Below are 23,824 nucleotides of genomic sequence, written 5' to 3'. Positions count from 1 at the left end.
TAGTTAAACAAATCAGTTGGTGCATTTCAGGAATGTCGGCTCAGCGTCATCTAATCTACAGTCGAGCCTGTATTTAAGCATTCAGCCAACATAAAATCTGGCTGCTAAAGGCAGTGGCTGTTTAAGGAAAGTTAAAGTCAGAATAAAAAGTCAATTGAATGGGTTTTAAGGCAAGTGACTGCCTATTACAGGTGGCAATGAAAACATGGTCAACTGTAAACCAACTGTTTCCTGTTTAGAAAAAATCTATAGGGTTTATTGACAGAATGCGTGCGAGTAGTTTCACAAAGGCAAAACAATCTGGTGTCTATTGAAGTAATTTCTATTATATGTAACTGATTCAATCGCTATTGTAAAAACAAACAGCAAGTATGGTTAGACTCAACAAATGTTGTTATTCTCGTATATTTATTCGAAGGATGTTTATAGTACACATGTGTTTGAGAAGGTTCCATAACGCGTTATTTGGTTTATTAGTTGGATTGTTTTGTTTAACCATATATAACAAACAATCAAATTCCTGGGATGCAGTAAGTTCATTTTCTAGTTTTTATTCAAACGTTTGTTGACAAAAACGAATTCATATACAAACAAAACATTTCGAATTACATTGTTATAATTATTTGAAATTCTGAGAATCTCAAGAATTCACATGAAACAACATGTAGTATGCGAAATTTGTTTCAATGATCTAGTTCTAAATGATAAAAATAGTCTCCGTCATGTAATTCTTCAATGGTTGGCTGACTATCAGCTTCAACGACATACTCTTTCCCATATATGAATTCCATTCAAATCATACATCTAGTACAATATCATGATAGCCATCTGTCATTTCGCCAAATTGTTTCTGCTTTGTGAAAGGACAAAATTCTGATGTTGAAACAGCTCGTTGTTATAAGTCCTTATGGCTATGAATTCATCTGTTCTTAACTTGCATTAACGCGCTATGTATTGACTATTTAGCTAGAGTTATATTTGAAATTTTGAATATGAGTTAAGGACTATGAACTCTGAAACGTCTTTGCGGTAACATCTAAACCTCATCCTAATATTTTCCACTACCAAACTAATATTCTGAATCAAAATTTAACAACTTTATCTGCCTGTTAAAGATTCGAACGCCTGATCAACGGCCTTTTCATTACAGAGTTCCAGATACGGCACAATAGTAATAAAATCATTATTCTTGCTTTTCTGTCCGATGTCAGTTGGTTCCTTCCGAAATGAAGTAAACTTGCGCATATTAATCAGACACACATGTTTCATGGTTCGATTATGAGTTATTGCCCAATTAGTCGAGGATTACCTGCCCTTTCACTAAAATACATAATACGACTGGAGCCTGACTAAATACCAAAGCATTGCTAACTCCTCTAAATTTCGATGGATCTGGTCTAAATTAAAAAGAAGGGAACGTGTGCATATTGTCATGACATGTGTGAACCACATCCGGTTCAAGAGTTACGAAACCCTTACAGAATGATGTAGTTTACTATACGGATGACTCCCATAACCATTTTCAAGGCACAAAGCCCAAACACTATTAAGTAAACCTATGCATATTACCAAATCTACCTAGTACTAGTAAAAAGGTTCCTCTAATGATTGAACTCCTCCTATTTGTATTCCCGTGCTCCACCTCGCCCCTCTTCTCACCCTCTCTACTCCCTCTCACACTCTCTATCGTATTCAACAATAAAAAAGTATTAAGTAAAAAACGTAAAACGCTCCAAACATCCTAAGAAATAACATGCTTGTCGCGACAAGAGATATGAGCCGTGCCATGAGAAAACCAACATAGTGGGTGTGCGACCAGCATGGATCCAGACCAGCCTGCGCATCCGCGCAGTCTGGTCAGGCTCCATGCTGTTCGCTTTTAAAGCCTATTGGAATTGGAGAAACTGTTAGCGAACAGCATGGATCCTGACCAGACTGCGCGGATGCGCAGGCTGATCTGGATCCATGCTGGTCGCAAACCCACTATGTTGGTTTTCTCATGGTGCGGCTCATATATGCGTTTTTATTAATCTATTTATTTATTTTTGCTTTAACAAGTTATTGTCTTGATTTTTTCCAGAGAGATAATAGAGAGTTATTAAGTGAAGAAATCGACTCCCCAGAGTCCTACACCAGTGGCAGAAAATTTCAGTAAGTCGATCTTGTAACTTTACAGGTCCGACACTGCTATTGTTTTTCCATAGACTTCCATTGTAAGAAATGACTCTGTCACAAACCCCAAAATTGAGAAATGACCATTAAAATGTGATTCTTCCAGTAAGACATAAAAATAGCGATTTTATATAGGCTTATCCAATCCATTTTCTTACAATTTATCTTCAGACAAACCTACTCCCTTAGTTGAATGGCATCTAGAGGCAAAATGTCCACTGACACCTACTATTCTAAAGAGAGATGAAAAGTCAAGCATTCAGCCAGACATTTGTAAAATATTCCAAAGCACTGTATTGCTTGATTTTGACACAAATATTATGATTTTAAACCAATCAGCCTATGTCTCATTGACTCTTACGGATTTCAGAAACACTTTTTTTCAACCAATCCAAAACCGCGTTTCAATAACAACATCTGACATAAAGGGTATGTCTTTACACGTGATCATAAAATCAGCATTTAACAATCGCTAATAAAATATTACAAACAATGAAATAATATTTTTTAAGCCATATTATGGAATAGGCTTAAAGGAACGCTAAATTTTCCGGTTTTGCCGCACATGTCACTGTCTCGAACTCGCTTATGTCGTATTTCCGGCTATCTTGGTGGCAGTTTCAAATCCCTACCAAAAGCACGGACACAGACTATCATTTTAAGTCGAATTTCGATTATCTCGAAGTAGAACGCGCGAACATTTGGAACTCGAGTTGTATTTACCTTTTCTACAGGCGTTATATATTATATACGCTATATTAAGGCTATTTTAGAAAAAATGCGACCCATGAATCTATTCCTACTTTTTATGTACAATTACTCAAAAATAGATAAACAAATACACAATTCTTCTATTCCAAACAACCTTATTTTTGAGAATTCTCTTTCATGTATTCACACACTAACACACTAAATTCATGTTTAATGCACCATTATCATTTCAATAACAGAGACGCACTGTAATACAGGCTTGAAAAACGTGCCCTTCATTATTATTATTATCATTATAATTATTTTTGTTATAATTATTCATGGACTTTGTAGAGTATAACCTAACTTCCCGTGAAAAACACTTTTGCATCATTTGTATCAAAAAGATGATATGGTACCCGAAGATCAAGTATAGATCTGCCATGTAATTTAAAAAGATCATGTTCCTTTGAATAAAAAGACAAACAAAACCACACCACAAAAATCCACTACTTAGATTATCCGTAACTAGAGAAAATGTTGTAATTAAAAGTACATAAGATTCTTTTTCTGGTTGCAGGTACAAATAGGCATATCAGGCTCGATGGTAACTGTTTAGGCGGTAACAAAACTCTGCCTACTCACCGCGTAAACAGTTAGCTAAAAGCAGGACATTCCCATTCAACCAAAGAAAACTACAAATCAAAACACATGTATACAGAAACACTTCAAGTTTTTTTTAACCATTCTCGATTCCGCTTCCTGGAATAACCAGAACTGATGTCATATGAAAAGGCGTGGTCTTGACTTAAGTGGGGCTCAAACCAACAAGCCACGTGCTTGTACAAAATTACGTAACCTCTAGATCTTAAAATGGGTAACTCATCAGAATCTAACATGGGCTTGTTTATGTTTAAGTATATCTAAATTGTAATGCTAGTTTTATTGATATTTTTATAACATTCCTTTTTCTCATGTTGAGTTTCAAACTGCATAATTTCATACATATTCTGGAGGGAAATTGTGGTAGCGTATACCTACCCTCGCTAGGCTGGCCAAACTCTCCATTATGTCTCCTTATTCTCTGTATTTTCATTAGTTGGACCTTTGGCATTTCTTTGACCTTTTTAAAATAAGAAATTGAATTAAATATGGAATTTGATTTAAACAAGAAATTGAAAGATTCTCTTGTAATCTCCGGATTGCTTTTTTAAAAATATATCCGTATTTCAGTGAAATACCCCTAGAACCTTGGTAAATTTGACAATAGTATGACCTAATTTGCCAGTTTACCTGCTTATTTATGCGTGCTATGTATGTCCGTCTGTCCGTCATGTTACATGTTGATATTGGCACATTCAAATAAATATCAGTGCTTTCTTTAACAGCAGTTCTTATTATTTTCTTGTCTTCGTGCTGCTTTTAGCTGAAATAAAAAAGAAAAAATGACCGTTTGATTGTATTAGTTAGAATTAGAATTAGTTAATAGAGCTTATCGGAGCTTATTTGCCTAGTTTCATGCAACGTAACAAGATTTAGAAAGTAAATGGAATGTTTTAATTAACACTTCAGGGAATTAAATGACAGGATAGATATTTATCAGAGTACCCAGCAACCAAATTATGAGGAGGAAGTCGATATGGTGTACACATGGGTTAACGGTTCCGATCCAGAATTTAAACGGAACTTTGAACAACTAATGAAGAAGGAGGCAAAGAGCAAGTATGTCATAATGATAATGCAAATATTGTGAAGATTATCAATATCAGAGGTGTGTGCGGTTATATAGGATTATTCTTTGATATAAAAGAAAGCAACCATAAACAAAGAATTAGACCCGAAATAACTTTGAATTGTAACACATAGGCTAATGCCGATCCTTTAGCAGGTAAAGTATTTACTTCATTGGCACTATACATGTACAGTCTCTAAACTTCTTTGTAGTTAAACTCGTATGGTATCGTTTACTTGCTCGTCGAGTAACAAAACACAATTAAAACGACCATTTCACACGCAGGTACGAAAAAGTAATTTGAATAATAGTAATATAAATAATAATAATAACAGTAAACAAAGTCAGCACACAACTGGACTGCATTAAATCATTCCCTATTCTCAATAAAAAAAACCCTAAAGGTAGTAAAACATCTACGTAAGTACAAAAGGGCTGTAATTCTGAGTCTTTGAGCTTTCACACATTTTGACACTTAAAAAAACGAACAAAGAAAATAGCTAAGTCGAAAAGAATCATTTCTTTTTGAGAAAGCAAAACAGTGTTATTGGACATGTGCTTTTCAAATCATACCAAACCATATCGTTTCACGTCATATCATCACAAGTGAACAAATGTGATGTGTGACGTTCAATCGATTCCCTTCATATGGTTACTGAGATGCCAGTTTACATCTAGAAACTATGTCAAACGTTGCTAAGTTCCAAAAAGGGAATACATTTTAGAAAAAAAGCAATATAGAGCGTGATATGTCGATCGACATATCATGTGGTTTTGATCCAGTATACATGCCAAAAAAAACAACAACCAAAATTGCTAAGAAGAAAAGGTGGTATACTTTTAAAATGCAAAACCATAATGAACATATGTTAGAAGTTCGATACCTCCCCGCTAGTGATTACTGAGATTCACACGAAACTTAAACCGAATTGAGACCGACGAATGGTGAATGCAATAAGTTATTATTCTTCAAATGGTGGAACCAAAAGTTTCGGTAAACTTCTGTAATTTTCGCCCTGGAGAATTATGCATATAGTATATATCATAACTATACTGCTAGTGTCAGTGCTTTTTCTAAATATTAAACTATCTTTTAGAAAATGGTTTTCCTATGTATGTTTTATACTTACAATGTGTGTAACATAACTATTTCTAAAATTTTCCAGTGACGAGAGTAAATGAACCTTGGCAGACATTCTTTGTTAGTATGTCAGACACACAAACAAAACATATTTTACATATCTTTAAATGAGCTTGAAAAACTGTTCTATTAACCCTGCTTAATTTCTATAATGAACTTTTCCATCTTTCAATTTGGACTGTTCAATTACCAAAAAGATACTTATTGAATGGCGAACAGTGCAGACCATGATCACACTGCTGAGCTTGGTATGCACATATCGCAAGGGCAGAATCAATTGCCGCCAGCAGGCTGGGTTAAAGAAAATCATATGACCCTTGTTTGCTTAATTCTACAAATAAGATCTCACATGCACTATCCTAGTGTATTCTATAAACTCGACACACACACAGACACTCCACTCTCCCTAGCAGTATTTTGTAAAAAAAACTTTAACTTCAGTTACCCATTTCACATCGATTTAATAATAAGTTTCACACAAGATAAACTTTTTGATAATTATATGCTTCCACGGTTACAAGCCAGTACTCGTGCATAAGTAAGGGCTTCTATAGTCTCAGTCTGTCTGTACTCCCCGCAGAGTAAGGAGCCCGACATATTGCACTGTTACTCGTTAGATACTAAACTTTTCTTTAAAGTTTCCCTAGGTATAAACGTCCTTTTAACAACTTTTAAATTTGAAAAAAAGTCGACTATAGAATCTTAAATCAGTAAGTACAAAATCCAAAGGGATTGATGATATCAATTAATAAAAATAAACAACTCTGTTTTATATATAGAATCTTAAACTAAAACAATCATGTCGAAAAATGGATTGAAAGAAAATATTAATATAATTTGGACAAATGGTTCAGAATGAGTTTAAGAAATGAATCCAAGACGAATGCGCATTTCTGACAACATTAAAGTAAAGCATGGGGCAGAAAATACCAAGGTCCATACTGGGACTCGAACCCCGTATCTGGTGATCCGTAGGCAGACAATCTAACCACGTTGCTAAAGCGTTATCTCAACAGCAAGGTTGTTGGAAGTGTCCTATAAACCTTCTATCACTACGCATCTCCCCCTTAACTTATCAGAGTTCACCAGCTCTTCAGAATGACACTCCATGCCCACCGCATAAGTCCGTCCTTGCGTAGACTGAAAACTAATGAATATACCATTGACTGAATTAGTCTCATTTGTCAATAACTTATATACTCCACGCAATTACCCTGTTTCTGTATCATTTTCTATATATTTTCATTTGCAGATCAGACATTTTGGCGTTAAATCGATACAACGATTGGGGAACACTAAAGTACTCTCTGAGATCTGTCGAAAAATTTCTACCATGGATAAGACAAATCTTTATAGTCACGAATGGACAGATTCCGTACTGGCTGGCAATGAATAATCCAAAAATCAGCGTCGTTGTGCATGAAGTAATTATCTTTCTTGATCAACAAATTTGATTTCCCAGCGAATGTCTCATCTTTTTGTGTATTTACTTTATTCACATTGCGACTTTTTGTCAGCTATTATCTCTCTTTGTAGCATTTTAGTTGTACTGAATTTGAGATAAACTCTTTAATATGATTTACCAACTCATTTGTGTGTGAAAGTAACATTTACGAACAAGTAAGATGTCCCGATGATAACGTCCCTTGACCATGCTTTATCGTTCTGTCACCGGACCTACTAAAGAACAGGTTTTCTTGCATACCAACGGATTTCCGGTATTTTTACGGTGCTGGAAAACTACCATTTACACCGGTGTAAGATGACTCTCGTGCTGTAACATGAACGTATTACGATACTACTATATGTAGTATGATTTTTGTAGTAATTGATTTTTATTTAAAAAATCGGAATAAAATTCAATACCTTGACTGTTCCTATTAGTTCTGATAGTATATTTCTCGATTCATATCACGTTATTTTATCAAACATTCTAACGTTACGCTGCAACTGATAAAACCAAAACCGGAATACAACATTGTTATTTGTTTTGAAACGTCATGACGTCTTTCCTTTTACGGACGTTGGTTCCCGCGCTTTGTCTGAAATACTACTGCTATAAGAATAATAGTTCTAAAATGGAAAGCCGTTCGATTGATTTTATTTTTTATTATTTCTTGAAATCGGTATGCAAGAAAAAGAATCAATCACTGTCGCGGGTAAGATGGGAATATCCGGCACTCGGGTAATCTGTTTAGGCGGTAACTCGGCTGGAAGCCTCGTTACCGCCTAAACAGTTACCCTCGTGCCGGATATTCCCATCTTTACCCGCGACCAGTGAAAGATTCTTATAAGGTCCAACAACGTTTATCTCCCCTGATCTTGTGTTTACGACACGTGATATCAGTATATTTGCCGTCAAAAGTCATATTTTATTGTTCTGTTACAAATAGAATATTCTGAGCAAAATGCCAAGTTTATGTAAATTTACAAGCACTGGTCATGTTTTAATGTTCTGTTACATTACACATTTATAAAAAGATCACATCTGTAATTTATTGATTTGTTACAGAAAATATTGACTTTGTTAAATATTTCAATTCTAATATGAAAACCACACACGCACGGAAATATTGACGTCACAGCGACATATAATTTGGCTGAATACAGGTTCAGAGAAAGAGTGCTACCAAATTTTATCTACTGTATTGTTTTTTTTTACAAAAAACGTTTAAGAATCGGAATGATATTCACTAACTCTGAATATACGGGCGCAGAATAACTCAGTAGGCGTTCAGACTCCTGTGTATGTTACACCGCGGGTTGTGTTGCGTCTCATAAGTCATGGTGACGTGTTGACGTCACATCGACCTCGTATATTTGTAGCCAAACATGCGCAATAGAATTGTGCTTCCCTGTTTTATCTACTTCTTTACATGAGAAACATACTAGTATTAGAATCAAAATAAAATATAGCAGAACTATTTCAAATGATATTAAAACACTCCGAATCGGTGATTCGCCGCGTGTAATAATTCACTCGGGCTATGTACACGTGAAATCGTAACTTCCTTGTATTATTTCGATAAATTCCAGTCTGGTTCTGCTTTATATTAATTCCTAAACAAGCAAGATTTACAAAAGTTTAACTGCTATGATTGTGTTATATTCTTGCTCGTATTGACCAGGAGTTTCTAGTAAGTAAGATTTCCAGTGTTTAGCAATCCAGTTTGTATTTTATCATTCGGTAGCTGTAAGTATTACAAGAAAGTCGTTTCATAGTTCCTTAGATCATGTTAATTTAATTCCTTACAAGTACTAGCTGGAACTGTTAAGATATGCCAGATTTTAGCAACGCTTGTCTTCTGTGATCACGTTTCATTGTTCTGTTTTCAGGAAATCTTCGAAAACAAATCACATTTACCCGCGTTCACATCCCCTGCGATAGAATGCCATATCCACAAGATACATGGACTCTCGAAAAGATTCATATACATGAATGATGATATAATCTTTACTAAGAAAATGCAGTTTTCTGATTTTTATACAGAAAAGGAAGGGCATAAGGTAAATATAAACGTCGGGTGTAATAATGAGGAATAACATTTTCAAAATCAATTTTTCTTGAGAAATAAAGCCCAAAGCGTGTCAACTGATGTTTTAACTTTCTGGACTATAAACACAGCACTCCATAATGAATTAGTATACACTGCAGACAGCGCATTTTTGAACAGTTTTTATTGGAGCTATAATAATAGGTACGTGTGGTCTTGGCGAAAACTTCGCAATCATCCAGACATTTAGGCCTTCTCTATAGTTAATACAAGACAGTGTGTTAATGATAAAAGACATCTGTATCACCATTTCTACAAGCATTTCTGTAATAGTCTCAATTCCATTTGTATAGTACCAGTAACATATCTGCATGAAAAATACCAATTTAAGCTTGATCCAGTTTTCAAGGTTTTATGGCATTTTCAGAAACGCGTGTCTCTGCGACAATTTTCCTCCAAAATTGATGTCGCGACATAATTTTTAACCAAATCTTCTAGCCTGAGCTTGTGTTTGCCCTAGCTTTTATATTCTTATAATAATTTGCCAGCAAATTACACGCTAACACTTTGCAATATACCAGATGTCCCCTCTGAAAGCGATAAATGGCCAAAAGGTAGTGTGTAAATGTGCATTTTTCAAAACGAATACACCCCAAACTGTGAAAATGTGGATCTTTTTTTAGGTTTTTTATCAACTGCTGTAGCAAAATTTCAATCAAAATGCGCATTTTCTACCAAAATCTGACCAAACTACCCTATTTATATCAATATCTAGACAAATTTCAATTTAAGCTCACATTTTCTTATAGGTCAAACTAGCATAAATAGTATTCCATATATATTCTATATAAAACTGACATTTCAATGAGCTACCGAACATAGAGCTCTAAACCCATTTTAGAGAACAAATCCTTACTTCATTTTAGGAGTTATGATAAAACTGACATAGATTGAAGAGAAAAGTAGGGGTTATGTGTCTTCTAAGAGAGATTTCTCTTGTCACATTTGCTTACTATAAAATCATATCAAAATCACACTGTTGTGACCTGGAAGTACTACTTATACTAAAATTGGGTTTTACCTCACCAAATACAACCTCCTCTTTCATTTTTTTTTCTGCCAAAATGTCAAAAATACACCCACAATGAAATTTAAACAGAAAACAGCTTTTATTTAGACCTCTCTGGCCATGCCAAGTAGAAATTAGTGTTCAGAAACCTGTCCGCCATTAAGCGACTTGACCAGATGGCTCCCATGCTGATTCCTTTACTATAGTTAGGCCCCAATATCTCTACCTGATTTAATTAATAAAGATGCCACAGTTTACCGACTACGTATAAGGCCAGCTAATGCGGACGACAACGTTGGAGTTGACAAATGTGGGGTTGAACTTTTTTCTCAAAATGATAATTATTCTCAATCTATAAAATAGTCCGTTTTAAGATGGATACGTTGTCTTATCATATGGATCTATCTTGAGACGTCATCTGGAGAGGTCATATTCCGGTTTAAGGGCCATGTGACCTTTTCTTATAAATACACAAGATTTTCTTGAAACTTTGTCAATAGCATTGTCTACTTTTATGCAACTTTTATCCACAATGGGACAAAGAAAGTCTCCATCTTGAAAGGTAGTATCCAGATCTCTCGTATAAACAATTGTCCAGTATAAAAAAAACCTTTAAAGGTCCTAAACCTTTACAATAAAGTATAAATATGTAAGCTACTTAAAGAAATAAGCAGTTCCCATAACTTGAGTGGTTTCTTGGTATAACTGTATATGAAACCATAGACCCTTTTATGTAGATCTGTTTGATGCCTTATCCTGACTAGCCTTATCCTGACTACAACCATCTTCTCCACATTGCCATAATGAGAAACAGTACATCCAAGAAGAGTCATGTTACTCAACTTCAGAGCGTACAGCTTGTTGCCGGGGACTGACAGGCGCTCCTCACTGGCGTAACAATGTTAATATATCATACTTTAATTTGGTGTTGGTCTACTTCTTTATTTAGCAAAGGACAACATAAGCCTAAAATCTGATAAGTAAACTGGTCAGCGAGAGAGAACGGAGATCGTTCTAACTACCTGATCTGCATTATGTCTTTTTTGTCATTGTTGATGTTACAAATTTCTTTTCAAGCTTCGATTTATACAAGAAAGACTCGAACATTGTAACGCATTATGTCCTGCTAACAACGTGAATAATGGTATATGTGAGGTAAACTGCACCACTGCCAGTTGTGAATTTGACGGGGATGACTGCAAACGATTTAAGGAGCTACCTGAGTACCCCGGGACAGACAAAGATTTTATGTACGACAGCTGGGGTGGTTCTTTAAGACACACCCATTTCTTATTGAATAAAGCGTTCGGCCCACAGGACAGATATATACCGGAACATGCTGCAATTCTACTTGATAAAGATATCTTTGGGGACTTGATTAAAAGGTAAGAACAAAATGTACAAGAAAACAAGTGCAAACATCCAACAGAAAAAGCAATGTTTAAAGAACTTACTTTACGTTACAACCACAAACCATTATAAACCGAGTAAAAAACAAGGCAACTTAGATAGAAGTGCTTATTTTCATATATATAAAAACATGTCTATTTTCTGCTTATAAAATTAATTTTCTGATAACCAGACAATATTGTCTGATATCGAAAATGTCTTGTTTTTTTTTTTTTTTTAATAAAGATGACAGGAATTTCTGTTAAGATAAAATCGAATAATTTTCTTTATATTACAAGAAATATTTTGTTATCAGGGAATGCGTATATATTTTTTGATATCAAGAATATAAAAATAATTTTGACTGCAGAAATGCATTTCATTGTACCAAACAATATTTTTGAGATCGGAAAATTAATCTCAATATCATGAAATGACTTTTTGATTTAAAAATGTCTAAAATAGTAAAACGGTGCCCCACATACCTGTACGCACGTATCGAATACGTTGATTGAACTTTAAAAACTGACTACACGCCCTAGCAAACGTTAACAATAGAGAAATATATATCCAATAAGATGGAACATGGGATACGGATCATGGGCACAATATAACTTGGGAATGTTTACTACACTAAAACTAAAATTATGTCCAAAAATGATACATCAACTAAATGTCCTTTTTACTGGAGTCCCCGTCGATGAATTCAAGACAGAAGGAACACATGGAGTCTATGCACCAATCAATAATGACCTTTTTTTGATATTGTCGATGTGACCTGAAACCAACAAAACATTAGTAGTATCACAAATCCTTATTACTATTGTTTTCGTGGTGTACAAATTCCCTTGTAACAGGAACGCGGCCGTCACAAACTTTAAAATACACAATAATACACATTTTAATACTTGTGTTTACTCTCAGGAAAAAGTACATTAAGGCTTTAAGCCAATGTCCCATCTTCAAACCCCGTGGATTTAATATATTTTTGACAACTGTGCCCCGCCGTGTTCCTTTATTTGTTCGTTTGGTCCTAGTGTGTGTGTGTGTGTGTGTGCGCGCGTGTGCGCGTGTGTGCGTGTGTTGGTCGTAAGCGCGTCTGCGTGCTGAGTTGCGTTTTTAAAACGTGGCTTTCCCTGTTGAATATTCTCCTTTCATGTTGTCGTAAAAATTCTTGTTTAAACTAATCATATCTTTCAATTAAACTTAAAGATTAAAAATAAAATATGTTTAAACTAATTACACTTAATATTCCATGAAAAAGAGCATAACACCTTGAATGATCTGCAATACAGTATCTAGGTAAAAGTGTTTGCATCACTATCTCTATGTACAGTGCATGATGACTGTTCTTCCAACATGTTTCAGATTTCGTGAAGATTGGGATATAACGTCTTCTTCCAAGGTACGACAACATTTGACTATTCAACCGGAGTTCGCATATTATAACTATTTGATATTCCTAGGACAATCTAGAGCAAATGGGGTTAAAACAACGACAATGTAAGTAAACGTGTTTTATTTATCGCTTTTATTCAACAAAATATGACCGAGAAATTAAACTGTATTTAATCTAAGCGTTCACGTTAGACCTCATTTGTCATTTTCTAATGAAATGAATTCTAATTGAGCAGAGGACTAGTTGATCATTTCGATTGAAGATAAACTAGTTGGCACTTTTTTATCCGATTAGTTTAGTCTTTGAAATGTTTTAAGCAACAATATCAAAAAACGACACAGTGATCATTATATATTACCATATGAACCTTTTCTTATAAGTTTTTTTCTACCGGGCGTATGAATCACATCTTAGACAAAAGCTAGCTTTAGTTTGTATTTAGATATATAAGAGTGCATTTACTTGAATAAAATATATTTTCTTTAGCGATGTAATTGGTTTAATTAATTGTGTAAAATAAAATGAAGTTCAACTGAACGGAAGATTAATTGATAATTTCAATTGAAGGTAAAGGGGTTGGTATCTTTATCGTTTCTTAGAAGGTTTTGAGCAACATGTTTTCAGTTTGTATAAAAATTGAATACAATGTACTTCTGTTTACAAGGAGTTCAATGGTTCGATGTAACATATGTTTAACATGATGTTGCGAAATAAGAAAATTATATTGAATGACTTCTAGTATCTAGACCCATTTGACAGCAATCCTTCAGACGTAGGGCAATAGTTCTGAATTTTGAGTGGCAAGCTATCCGATAAGTGTTTTATTACATGACATCGGAAATAAATTTTCAAAGACTTTCTTTTCAAGTTTTAGCTTTAGTTGTGGGACAACAAGCGAACTATAGCACAAGCTTAGCATCGGCGATTTTGTAAGGAGTCACCACGGAGAATGTTGATTCTATCAATCTTTCCAAAAGGTTTAGCATTCAGTGAGGATATATAGAGGATATTTGTTTCTTTTGAGTGAATATGGAATATATTTCACTAAGAAGTGAGAAAAAATCAAATATTTTTATGAGCGCGTATTGTTATCATTTTGTTACTACATCATCGTGTAATTATTATCATAAATACTATTATTGTTATCATTTTGTTACTACATCATCGTGTAATTATTATCATAAATACTATTAGGGTTATCATTTTGTTACTACATTGATATCATCATTATAATATTTCCCTTCTTCTTCTTCTTCTTTTTCTTCTCCTTCATCTTTTTATCTTTGTAGTTATTATCACTATCATATATCTTTGTATAAGGAATGCTTAATTAAACTAATACACTCGTTCATTTTTCATTTGCTATTAATGTTACGCACTTGGGAAGGGCTGACTTCTAATGTTGCAATAACTTGTAGCCCAACCCATTTGCTTTTGTTACTTATTATGTATATGTGCTATGTATTATGTGTTCAGAAGCAATAAAATATGATTAAATCAAATTATATAAAAAAATAATAATAATCTTACTATAGGAAATTTTTGGTGTTTTCATATCCGGGATAGTACCTTGTAGATATAATTATATGTATTTGCATTTTGATATTTTGATTAAAAAAATATAATCTTACTATAGGAAATTTTTGGTATTTTCATAGTACCTTGTAGATATAATTATATGTATTTGCATTTTGATATTTTGATTAACGTTTTCCCGCCATTTGACGTTACGTTATCAGTTTTACGTCACGTCCGTTGTTTATATTTGTATGTGTATTATCCTGATGAAGGCGTTAGCCGAAACGTTGATGAGATAAAAAACAAACTATACATAATACGTGTTGTTGTTGAAATACCTATCGCATTATGCATACCGTTATGAAATTCTCATTAAGTAAAAAAATTGAATCGAGAAATATACTATAAAGAACAAAATACGACTACAATTTTCATCTGTTTTAAGTAAATGATTTAATATTTATGCACAATACACAAGTAGAATATCTAGATCGGGACAGCTATATCATTTACAGTGAGTGATATGGAGTGAGTGATATGGATTATATCTCACTGATAGAATACAGTATTTCATCAGTTAGCATAAAATAAATTTCGATATCTGAGGCTGAAAACAAACAAATATCCTCCATATGTCCAATGATGTTGAATGAAACAAATAACACTCCTGCTTAAAAGAAAAAACAAAACAACTTCTGTTTATACTATAATGGTAACACGTGTTATGACAGACACTAGCAAAATGCTGATAAAAATGCGTTGTACATACGTTTATTTATGTCTGTACCAGATGGACAAAAAAGAATGCTGAGAAGATCGATTTTATTATGGACAACAGAGGTCGAATAGAACGTTTGATGCAGTATAAATGGTGCAAGCGGGAGATGCTACTTAAGTAAGTAATATTCAAAAGGATGGTGAACACTGCTAGTTTTTATAGAGAAAAATAAAAGAAAAAAGGATTTAGATCTTAATTAATTTGAAATCCCTGTTTGTGAAAACAAAAGATAAAAGATATGACATTTTGATATTTCAGGAAATGGATGGGACATTAGAATCAATTATAGTCATTTTAAAGCTGATACGAAATATTCATTGACCCGATTTATTTCCGTTTTGAACAAATAAGACTGAAACGTGTGCTATTAGAATCTGTACAACATTTGCACTGTTTGTACGTCACAGTTATTACATCATAACGTAAAACGTCATAGAGGCGCACTAGAAAAGAAAATCTCACAAAACAGGCAAATATCTTCAAAAATGTCGATAACAAGCCTTGATAACGTGTAATAGTCAAAATGAGATATCTACAACAGTAATTTGCTCTTGTATAAAAGCATTAAATTTTTTGTTCAGTTGTGTATTTTTATATCACTTGGGTGCGTCCTCATAATATAATTCCTTCGCATCTAAACCTTAAACAATGATTTTATTCAAAAACAAACCACTGATAGGGATATATCATTTTAAAGTAATGGATGTTTATAAACCAAATGTACATGTTTTAAAAAAGTGTGTTTAAACCAAGTTATATACCAGGTCCCATAACTGTGACTTCAATTTTTTTCACTTTGGAAATGTCCCAAAATTGACATTTTCTTTGATAATTCTGATACCTATTCATTCATTGGATTGAATCTTCTCAGAAACCTTAAAGATCATAGTGTCAGTTTACATATTATTTTTTTTAACTATGTCCTTTCCTTTGACAAAAATATTCTAATTAATGTTTTACCAAGTTTGTGATATGTTTAAAAAATCTTTGAAACCAATGAAGGTATCATTTTGATATTTGGATTCATTAGACAAGTTCACATACCGGGTACTATAACTCTGACTTCTGTTTTGGCAAAATCATACCCCATTTTTACTTGGTCCTGTCGTTCACATCTAGGGAACCACTATAATATTATTATTTTGAAACTTGTAAAAACATTTTAGGCTCACAAGACAAGTCCATGTACAAAAGCCTTTACCTCTGACTTATGTTCCAACAAAATGTTCCTCTTTTACATTTTGAAAATGTCAAAAAGTTCCATTACTGTACCTTTTATTTTGACAAAATTATCCCTCTTTTTTACTTCACAAATGTAGCAAAATGATTTCTTTAACAAATCAAATCAAATCAAATTAAAATGATATATGAAGAAGAATTGAAACACGCCGTATACTCACTCATTCTTGCATATACATCCACACATACAACAATATTTATACAGTTAAAATTGCAAGACCATTCTATGACAGAATTATAAGATACTATTATATTAGTATTAACAACAGTAATTTTTAGTATTTCAAAGCTGAATGTAAAATTACGATATATTCTTAGTTCACACACTACCAGTGCTGCTATTAATAGCATGCAAAGACTGATCTAAATATTCATTTATTATGTTATCTGTGAACTTCTTACTCAGAGACCATTTACTTAATCAACATTCCAAATGTCTATAAGTATAGGTAGAAGTTAAATACAGCAGTTTTAAGATATTAATTTCGAGCAAGCATTAGCGAATCTTAAAACTGCTGTATTCAACTTATAACCGTCTTAGAGTTCGCCATTAAATTTGTGTGATGTGAAAACTCTATGTGAAATAGAATGTCCAGATTTGAACGAAATGGGGCAATTCTATTGGCAGATCAACTTGTGAGAACTGCAATTAAACATAATATTATTCAAACGAGAAGTTATCTACAACATGTATTAGCAAAACAAATATTAACAGCTTAATGAAAATGAACCCCTAACCCATGTCACCTGCAACAGCAGTATAACGAGTATACCTTCCCGTTCCTAAGTAAAATCGCAGAGCTTGGCTCTGAATGGCTTCAGTGCTGTTCCCAAAATAGCTGCTTCGTAATCAATAACTGGCCACACAAGACCGTTATTCAGTTGGAAAGGCATACCACCTAAAGACTTCAATTTGGCCATCTATAATCCTAAAGCTCTGCCCGCTGCTTGTGACAAAAATTGCTGTTACATTATAATCTAAAAGTTCTTCTAACATTAGACCTGAATATACATATTTATCTGTAATATCAATATAATCTTGACTACAACTGAAAACAAACTGAGACCTTTACTTTAAACTTCCTCTTAATATTACTTTTCGTCGCATTAATTTTCATGTTATTAGAACTACACCAACCATTCAAAGTTCTTAACATAGTATGCAGATCTTGTTCATTCTTAAACAACTTTATATCGTCAGCATACAATAAAATAGAAAGTAATACACCATTGTCAAGTCCTAATGTTTAACCTTACAATTTAAACAGCACCAAATCATAGAAAAAAAAGTTTGTTTCACGTGAAAATTGAACAGCATATAAAACATGTATATTGCTCTACACAACAACAACTGTCAATTTACTGATACAGTATATACATTGAATTCCGAAAAAGGGCTGCATAAAGGGACCACACTTTCGGACAGTTCAGTGCTTTTAAAACTCACCATTTTCAGAGAACTCTTTCATATCTTCGTTTCGACGCATTTGCATTATTGCAGAAATTCCACATGACCAGGTTGAACGTAGTTTTCAGCAATTGTTTATGTTTGAAGACTCTATAGTTCTCACTCAGTTTTAGTAACGTTTCGGCCTTAAGGCCTTTATCAAAATGACAAATTCCGAGAATAACTCTACATCATGGCGTCTCATAATATAACAACATTTGAAATACAGAACCGGAACTGACGTAACGTTATTAAACGTCAACGTCAAATCCCGCTAAAAAGCGATACACATTTATGATGCACAAGGACTGTCTTCTGGCCTAATGACGTTATGATTAAAAAGTAAAAGACTTAATGTGCAGAAACACATCAAGCTAGTGAAGTCCTAATGCTATCATGGGAGATAAAATTATATCCTATTCAATTCGTTAGTAGGACAATGAAAGTTTATATACCATAGATATATCACAAACAAAAAGCTAAAACAAACAAAGATACTCATAACATTTTTCACTTTGTAATTTTAGTAATGATCTAATGGTTGAGTGGCCGAAACGTTAATAAAACTGAGTGAGAACTATAGAGTCTTTAAACATTTGGTACCCCTTAGGGTAAATACTGTGTTGTTTATTTTTGGTTGTTTTTTTTTTTACAAATGGTACATTTTAAAGGGGGATAAGGTTTTGTGAATATTTTAAGTATCCATCGTACGCGACAGTACGCCAGAACATATTATGGTCAGGGAGATTGTTGGTAAAGATGTTATTCGTTTATTAATTATTTCTATGTTATGAAGATATAGATTCTACTCCTAAACCGCATTCCTAGTTCATTAATAAAAAGTTATCAAAAGGACAGATGGCATAATGCAGCCTGTATTTACACCAAACAATTAATTTGATGAAATCCAGTTAATCTCGTACAAGAGCTAACATCTTAGTAAAGTGGTTTAACTGCATGTAACATTTTACAATTAATATCCATACAAACAATATACCTAATTCTATGACACATAAAAAATTATCTCCCACATTGACCCTAAAAGGTTCAATGAGTAACATAAAAAAAGAGACAATAGTCAGTATTTAATTATTACCATTAGAAACTTTTCAAATAATGTTTTACTGGGGTGTGGCAAGTGATACCTCTAGTTTCTATTTGATACATAACAGAGAATATACGTACGATTGATTTAATGGGTGTGATATATTTGAAAGTTAATATACGCATATTATGCATATACTTTTAGTTGAAATTGAATACAACTTTTTAGAGAATTTATATTTGGTTATTTTTAAGTACAATATATGCCACAATAACATACTGATTTTGTGTTTCCGAGAATAGAACTTTTCAGTGTAACACAGCAGCAGATTTTGGAATAATATAAAAGCATCGCCACAGTGGCGGCCATTTTACTCAAAATTTTACATGCAAATTTTCATAAAAATAAAAGATGACTAAGTGGTAACAATACAGTCAATAATTTTGAAATAATTATGTTCTAAATATCTATGTGAACATATACAAGTAAAAGGATGTGCATTTCACTACCTGTATTATGCCTTAATTTGATGTTTTTCTTTGGCCAAAATGACAAAATTTTGCAATTTTACTGCAGTCAAATTCAAAATATATCCAATACATGTAAAAAAAATAATTACAGCCAATTGTAAAGCTGACCGTGAAGATCTAAGTCTTAGGAAAATCATTTTGAAATGTTACCTGGTTACTGAATTATACACAAAAAATCCAATTTGTTTTATCAGTTTACACATAATTTACATGATAAGTTTGATAAGTTTATTTTTTCAAAGTTCCATAAGGCCAAATGGCCCATGAGGACAAACAAAACATAATACATGGCAGGACAGTGTTTAACAAATGCATACAATGATGTAGTTTATCGGAGAAGGTATACAATAAAATGCATATCAATTACAAACATATCAAACATTTAAGAGCACATGATAATACAAGAATAATGATTTCATTAAAGTAATATAAATCAGTGCTTAACAGAACTTACTAGTATCACATTTTGAATATTACACGTGTTACATTTTGAATATTACACGTGTCACATTTTGAATATTACACGTGTTACATTTTGGGTATTACACGTTACAGAATCTTGTCATTTTCCATTTATTATTGTTTTGTAAATAGTGGGTACATGCAGTAGCCTTGACTAATAAATATGTTATATTATTGTTCAATGAAAAACTATCTTATCTCCCTATAAAAATCAACAGAGTTAGTGTAGTGTTGCGATGAACAATCGATATGTACTGGTTTACCTGGCTAGCTGTGGTCAGTAATGCATGTACAAACAACATTTTAATTTAAATTTACATGGGGTTTTCTTTTTGTGCCTAATGCAATAACCAGGAACAATTTCGACAACAATTCCATAAGATTTTGTAATGTACATATTGTACTTCAAAAAGAATTGAATTTTGTCTTTGTAATTTGTGTTTCAATGGAGTTTGACTGTCCGTAAGATTTCAATAGTTTGGGGTAAACTTTCGGTCTAAACGAGACTTAAACATTTTACAAGCGGCGTATGTAATATAAATCATCATATGCTTCTGTGTCGATGATTATTTGGCCGACTGTTAAGGCTTTAATACAACTTTAAAGCGAAAAATTCTCGGCCTGAAAATATAAACTGCTATTGAGTTGTTACTGTGGCGGTGCCTTAAACGGATCAATTATTCAAGCTAATTACTGGAAGATAATATTGATTTTCCTTTAAAACGATTGTAGTAATTATTATATGTTGTTTGAACTTTGTGATGACTCTACATATGCTACTCTTTTAATTTTCAGACAACCAAAATTCCTGGTATTTTCAGACCATTTTAACCGCATGTTATACGACGCAGAGAAGAGTGAAATACAGGACTCCCTCAAAAGATTCTTACAAAACATGTTTCCAAAGACGTCTGAATTTGAGTTGAAATAGAGTTTTGTCAAAATCAAGTTATACATGTATGTCAAGTTTTGGTAACTGGTCTGCCCGCCGCCCCAGTATTTGTGAATAAGTGTTGATAATCTTGTAAAGAACTTTAAAATGTATAGAATTCGATTGTATAACCAAGGATGAACATGAGTGCGCAGTGTTACTTAAAGTGTACATTGATGTCAGATGGACAATGAAGTCATGATTATCGAGTGTAATTTCCAGTCAAACGTTTACACGCATATCTTGAACTGTGAACTTCACTATTGAATGCATACTTCGGCCGTGAACTTCACCATCTAAGGCATACCTGGAGCGATGAACTTCGCCACTAAATTTCACTAATGTTTCGGTTCGTGGCATAAGAGTGTCCATAAGGAGACTTCAGCGGCTTTGCTGAATGTGATCAACGGCTTTGCTGAATGTGATCAACGGCCAACGGCTTTGCTGAATGTGACCAACGGCTTTGCTGAATGTGATGCATATATTGCACCACCGATCCCACTTTGAGCCAGTAGGCATCTCTGTCCATCATTGCCACGGATTTAAGTCATAAATGGTTAGCATTGTCTGCACGATAGTCCTTTATGACTGATGCTATCTTCTTCCAACATATTCTCTTTAAAATGATGTATCAAGCTAACAAAATCAAGCCGTTTTGTCTATGCACTTTTGTTCAGAGGCTTCAGAGAATACATATTCTAAGGGTGTTTCTGACATAATTAGATAACCACCCTTGTACGCTAATTCTTTCAGACCAATCTAAGAAATTTTGCACTAGTTTGATCGACGCGGGAATGTTACAGTTTGAGAGTGCTGTTCTACTCAGGTTTACAACATTTATACTAACAGACTCTTCTGATATGGCTTTTAAGTTTTTGGTTAGACGTCTGGTACTTTAAAAGTAAAAAATAAGTTTAAGGCAACTCATAAGCAATGGTTATGTTGCCCTTTCAAATCGATACAAGTACTTCAGGTGTCTTCTTGCGTTACTCCTTGTCAAGGTTTTAAATCTATGTTGGATATTTTGACTATTTCTAATATCATTGCATTTTGTGATTAAAAATATATAGAGTGGTGATTTGCTTCTTAGACAATACTGTAAACTCGTTCCAATCATGACACGTTAAGAAAAGTGTTGCTAGTGTTTGTTTCGCCTTTAATTAATAAGTTGGTATCCCCTATCGAAACATGTGTATGTCAAACAAGTGAATATAGAAGTCAGAACTTTCACCGCAAGCAATTTTAAAGAATTAAAGTTGTGTCTACTATCTCTTTTCACATAAAGAATAAGTTTGAATTAGACATACAAGCCTTCTAAATACCATTCTCACATACCAGAGGTCTAGCATGGGTCCCTAGCTCGTCTCGGGATTTTGACGAACCTGTGATTGATGAGAATGTCTAAATACGCACATTCACACAAAAAGGCCAAGATACCGACCACTTGGTCAAGGTTGAACTTTTGACATAAATGGTGAAGTATACCGTAAACTTAAGTATAACTGACCTTGACCTACATCCAACTAAACAATCCACCAAAAATGTTGTTTCTATAAGCCACTATAGGCCAAGTTGAATTTAGATATATCAGTCCAAACTAAAGTTATTGAACGGACATAGATTTTCCATCAATTTTAAAAAGACGGCTTTGCCACCATAGTTATGGCGTGAAAATTGCTCTTTTCTTAATACAGAAAAGATAAATAAAAATTGCCTATCGGAAATAAAACCGCTTGTCCTCATCATAGAAATGTAACAGCGGTTGGAAAGTATACCGCAAAATTAGTAACTGTGCTTGACACTGACTCAGCTGAGCCTATGTATATAAGTAGTCTTGGTCTTTTAAGAAATAATTTAGCTCTAGGCAAAGCTTTATTTCAATGTATTTATATAAATCCTAGCTCAAGTAAAGTATTTTTAAATAAATAGTAGGACCTTCAGGTCATGACAACAACCTTTGTCTCTAAATTGCAAAACACATTTCTTTGGGGGAAAATGACCACAAAACTAGCGAAAACTGGTTTAGATGAAAGTACTTTGGCCAAACGAATTTGCGTTTGCAATTTCGGAACTTTTTTCTATGAACATTATATATGTATTTATGATATATTCGCCAGGAAATAAAAGCAGTAGACTTCTGAGATTTTTTTCGGTAATTTTGATTTTTTTACTGCAAGGTCTTTCCGTGGTAATACTATCTTTAGACACAAACATACATTGACGTAACATCTAACATAAATCAAACCAAGAAAGATTTTTACATGTACAATTATAACTGGCAAATTCTTCGGCTGTATCAATAGGTGAGAAACGCATATGTTTGTTAAATTACTGACCCCAAATACATTCCCCACAAAATACCGTTTTCAAGGGCAGATAACTCTTTTTCATGCCGATGACCTATGTCTTTTATTGCATATTTTTGTTCCTTAGATGATTGTCCTTCAATATCCAAAGTTTGAAGGAATTCTATTATTGGGGAAAATTTCGCCCATTTCATGTATAGGGAATCCGTTTTACCAGTATTTTTTTTTTCTCAAAAATAAAATTATTTGTAGGAACAGCAAATTAGAATTGGATAAATTATTTTTTATGACAACCGTTACGTATTATTATATTATTATGACAAAAGTTTCTAGCGCCATATTTAAATAGTTTTCAAGTTTTCAACGAGTTTTTTTAATTCTTTCAACGTCATCATGCGATCGTAGTAATGTGCATCGGTATTGTTTAAGTATATTTATTTCAATATATCTGTATTGAATATTAAAAATCCAAGCTTATGAAG

The 23,824-nt window shown here is 33.5% G+C and overlaps 1 protein-coding gene across 1 annotated transcript; it reads left to right on the top strand.

Moving 5' to 3' along the window:
* Positions 1 to 309: 309 nt before the first annotated feature.
* Positions 310 to 22,108, top strand: LOC123551038 (N-acetylglucosamine-1-phosphotransferase subunits alpha/beta-like). The gene is made up of 9 exons (XM_045339681.2): positions 310 to 530; positions 2,081 to 2,151; positions 4,435 to 4,584; positions 6,988 to 7,159; positions 9,072 to 9,242; positions 11,376 to 11,683; positions 13,056 to 13,190; positions 15,395 to 15,499; positions 20,901 to 22,108. Exons 1-9 carry the CDS (start codon positions 372 to 374, stop codon positions 21,034 to 21,036), a joined length of 1,407 nt encoding a protein of 468 aa, XP_045195616.2. The 5' UTR covers positions 310 to 371; the 3' UTR covers positions 21,037 to 22,108.
* The last annotated feature ends 1,716 nt before the right edge of the window (positions 22,109 to 23,824 follow it).

This window comes from Mercenaria mercenaria, chromosome 15 (genome assembly GCF_021730395.1).
Source record: "Mercenaria mercenaria strain notata chromosome 15, MADL_Memer_1, whole genome shotgun sequence".
Lineage (NCBI taxonomy): Eukaryota > Metazoa > Mollusca > Bivalvia > Venerida > Veneridae > Mercenaria > Mercenaria mercenaria.
The sequence above is the reverse complement of the archived record's forward strand: the minus strand, read 5'-3'. Positions and strand labels throughout refer to the sequence as shown.

Coding starts and splice junctions, on each gene's coding strand:
- LOC123551038 (XM_045339681.2), top strand. CDS start 372: ATGGTTAGACTCAACAAATGTTGTTATTCTCGTATATTTATTCGAAGG. Junction 2,152..4,434: donor ACCAGTGGCAGAAAATTTCA/GTAAGTCGATCT, acceptor TTAACACTTCAG/GGAATTAAATGACAGGATAG. Junction 13,191..15,394: donor GGGGTTAAAACAACGACAAT/GTAAGTAAACGT, acceptor TGTCTGTACCAG/ATGGACAAAAAAGAATGCTG.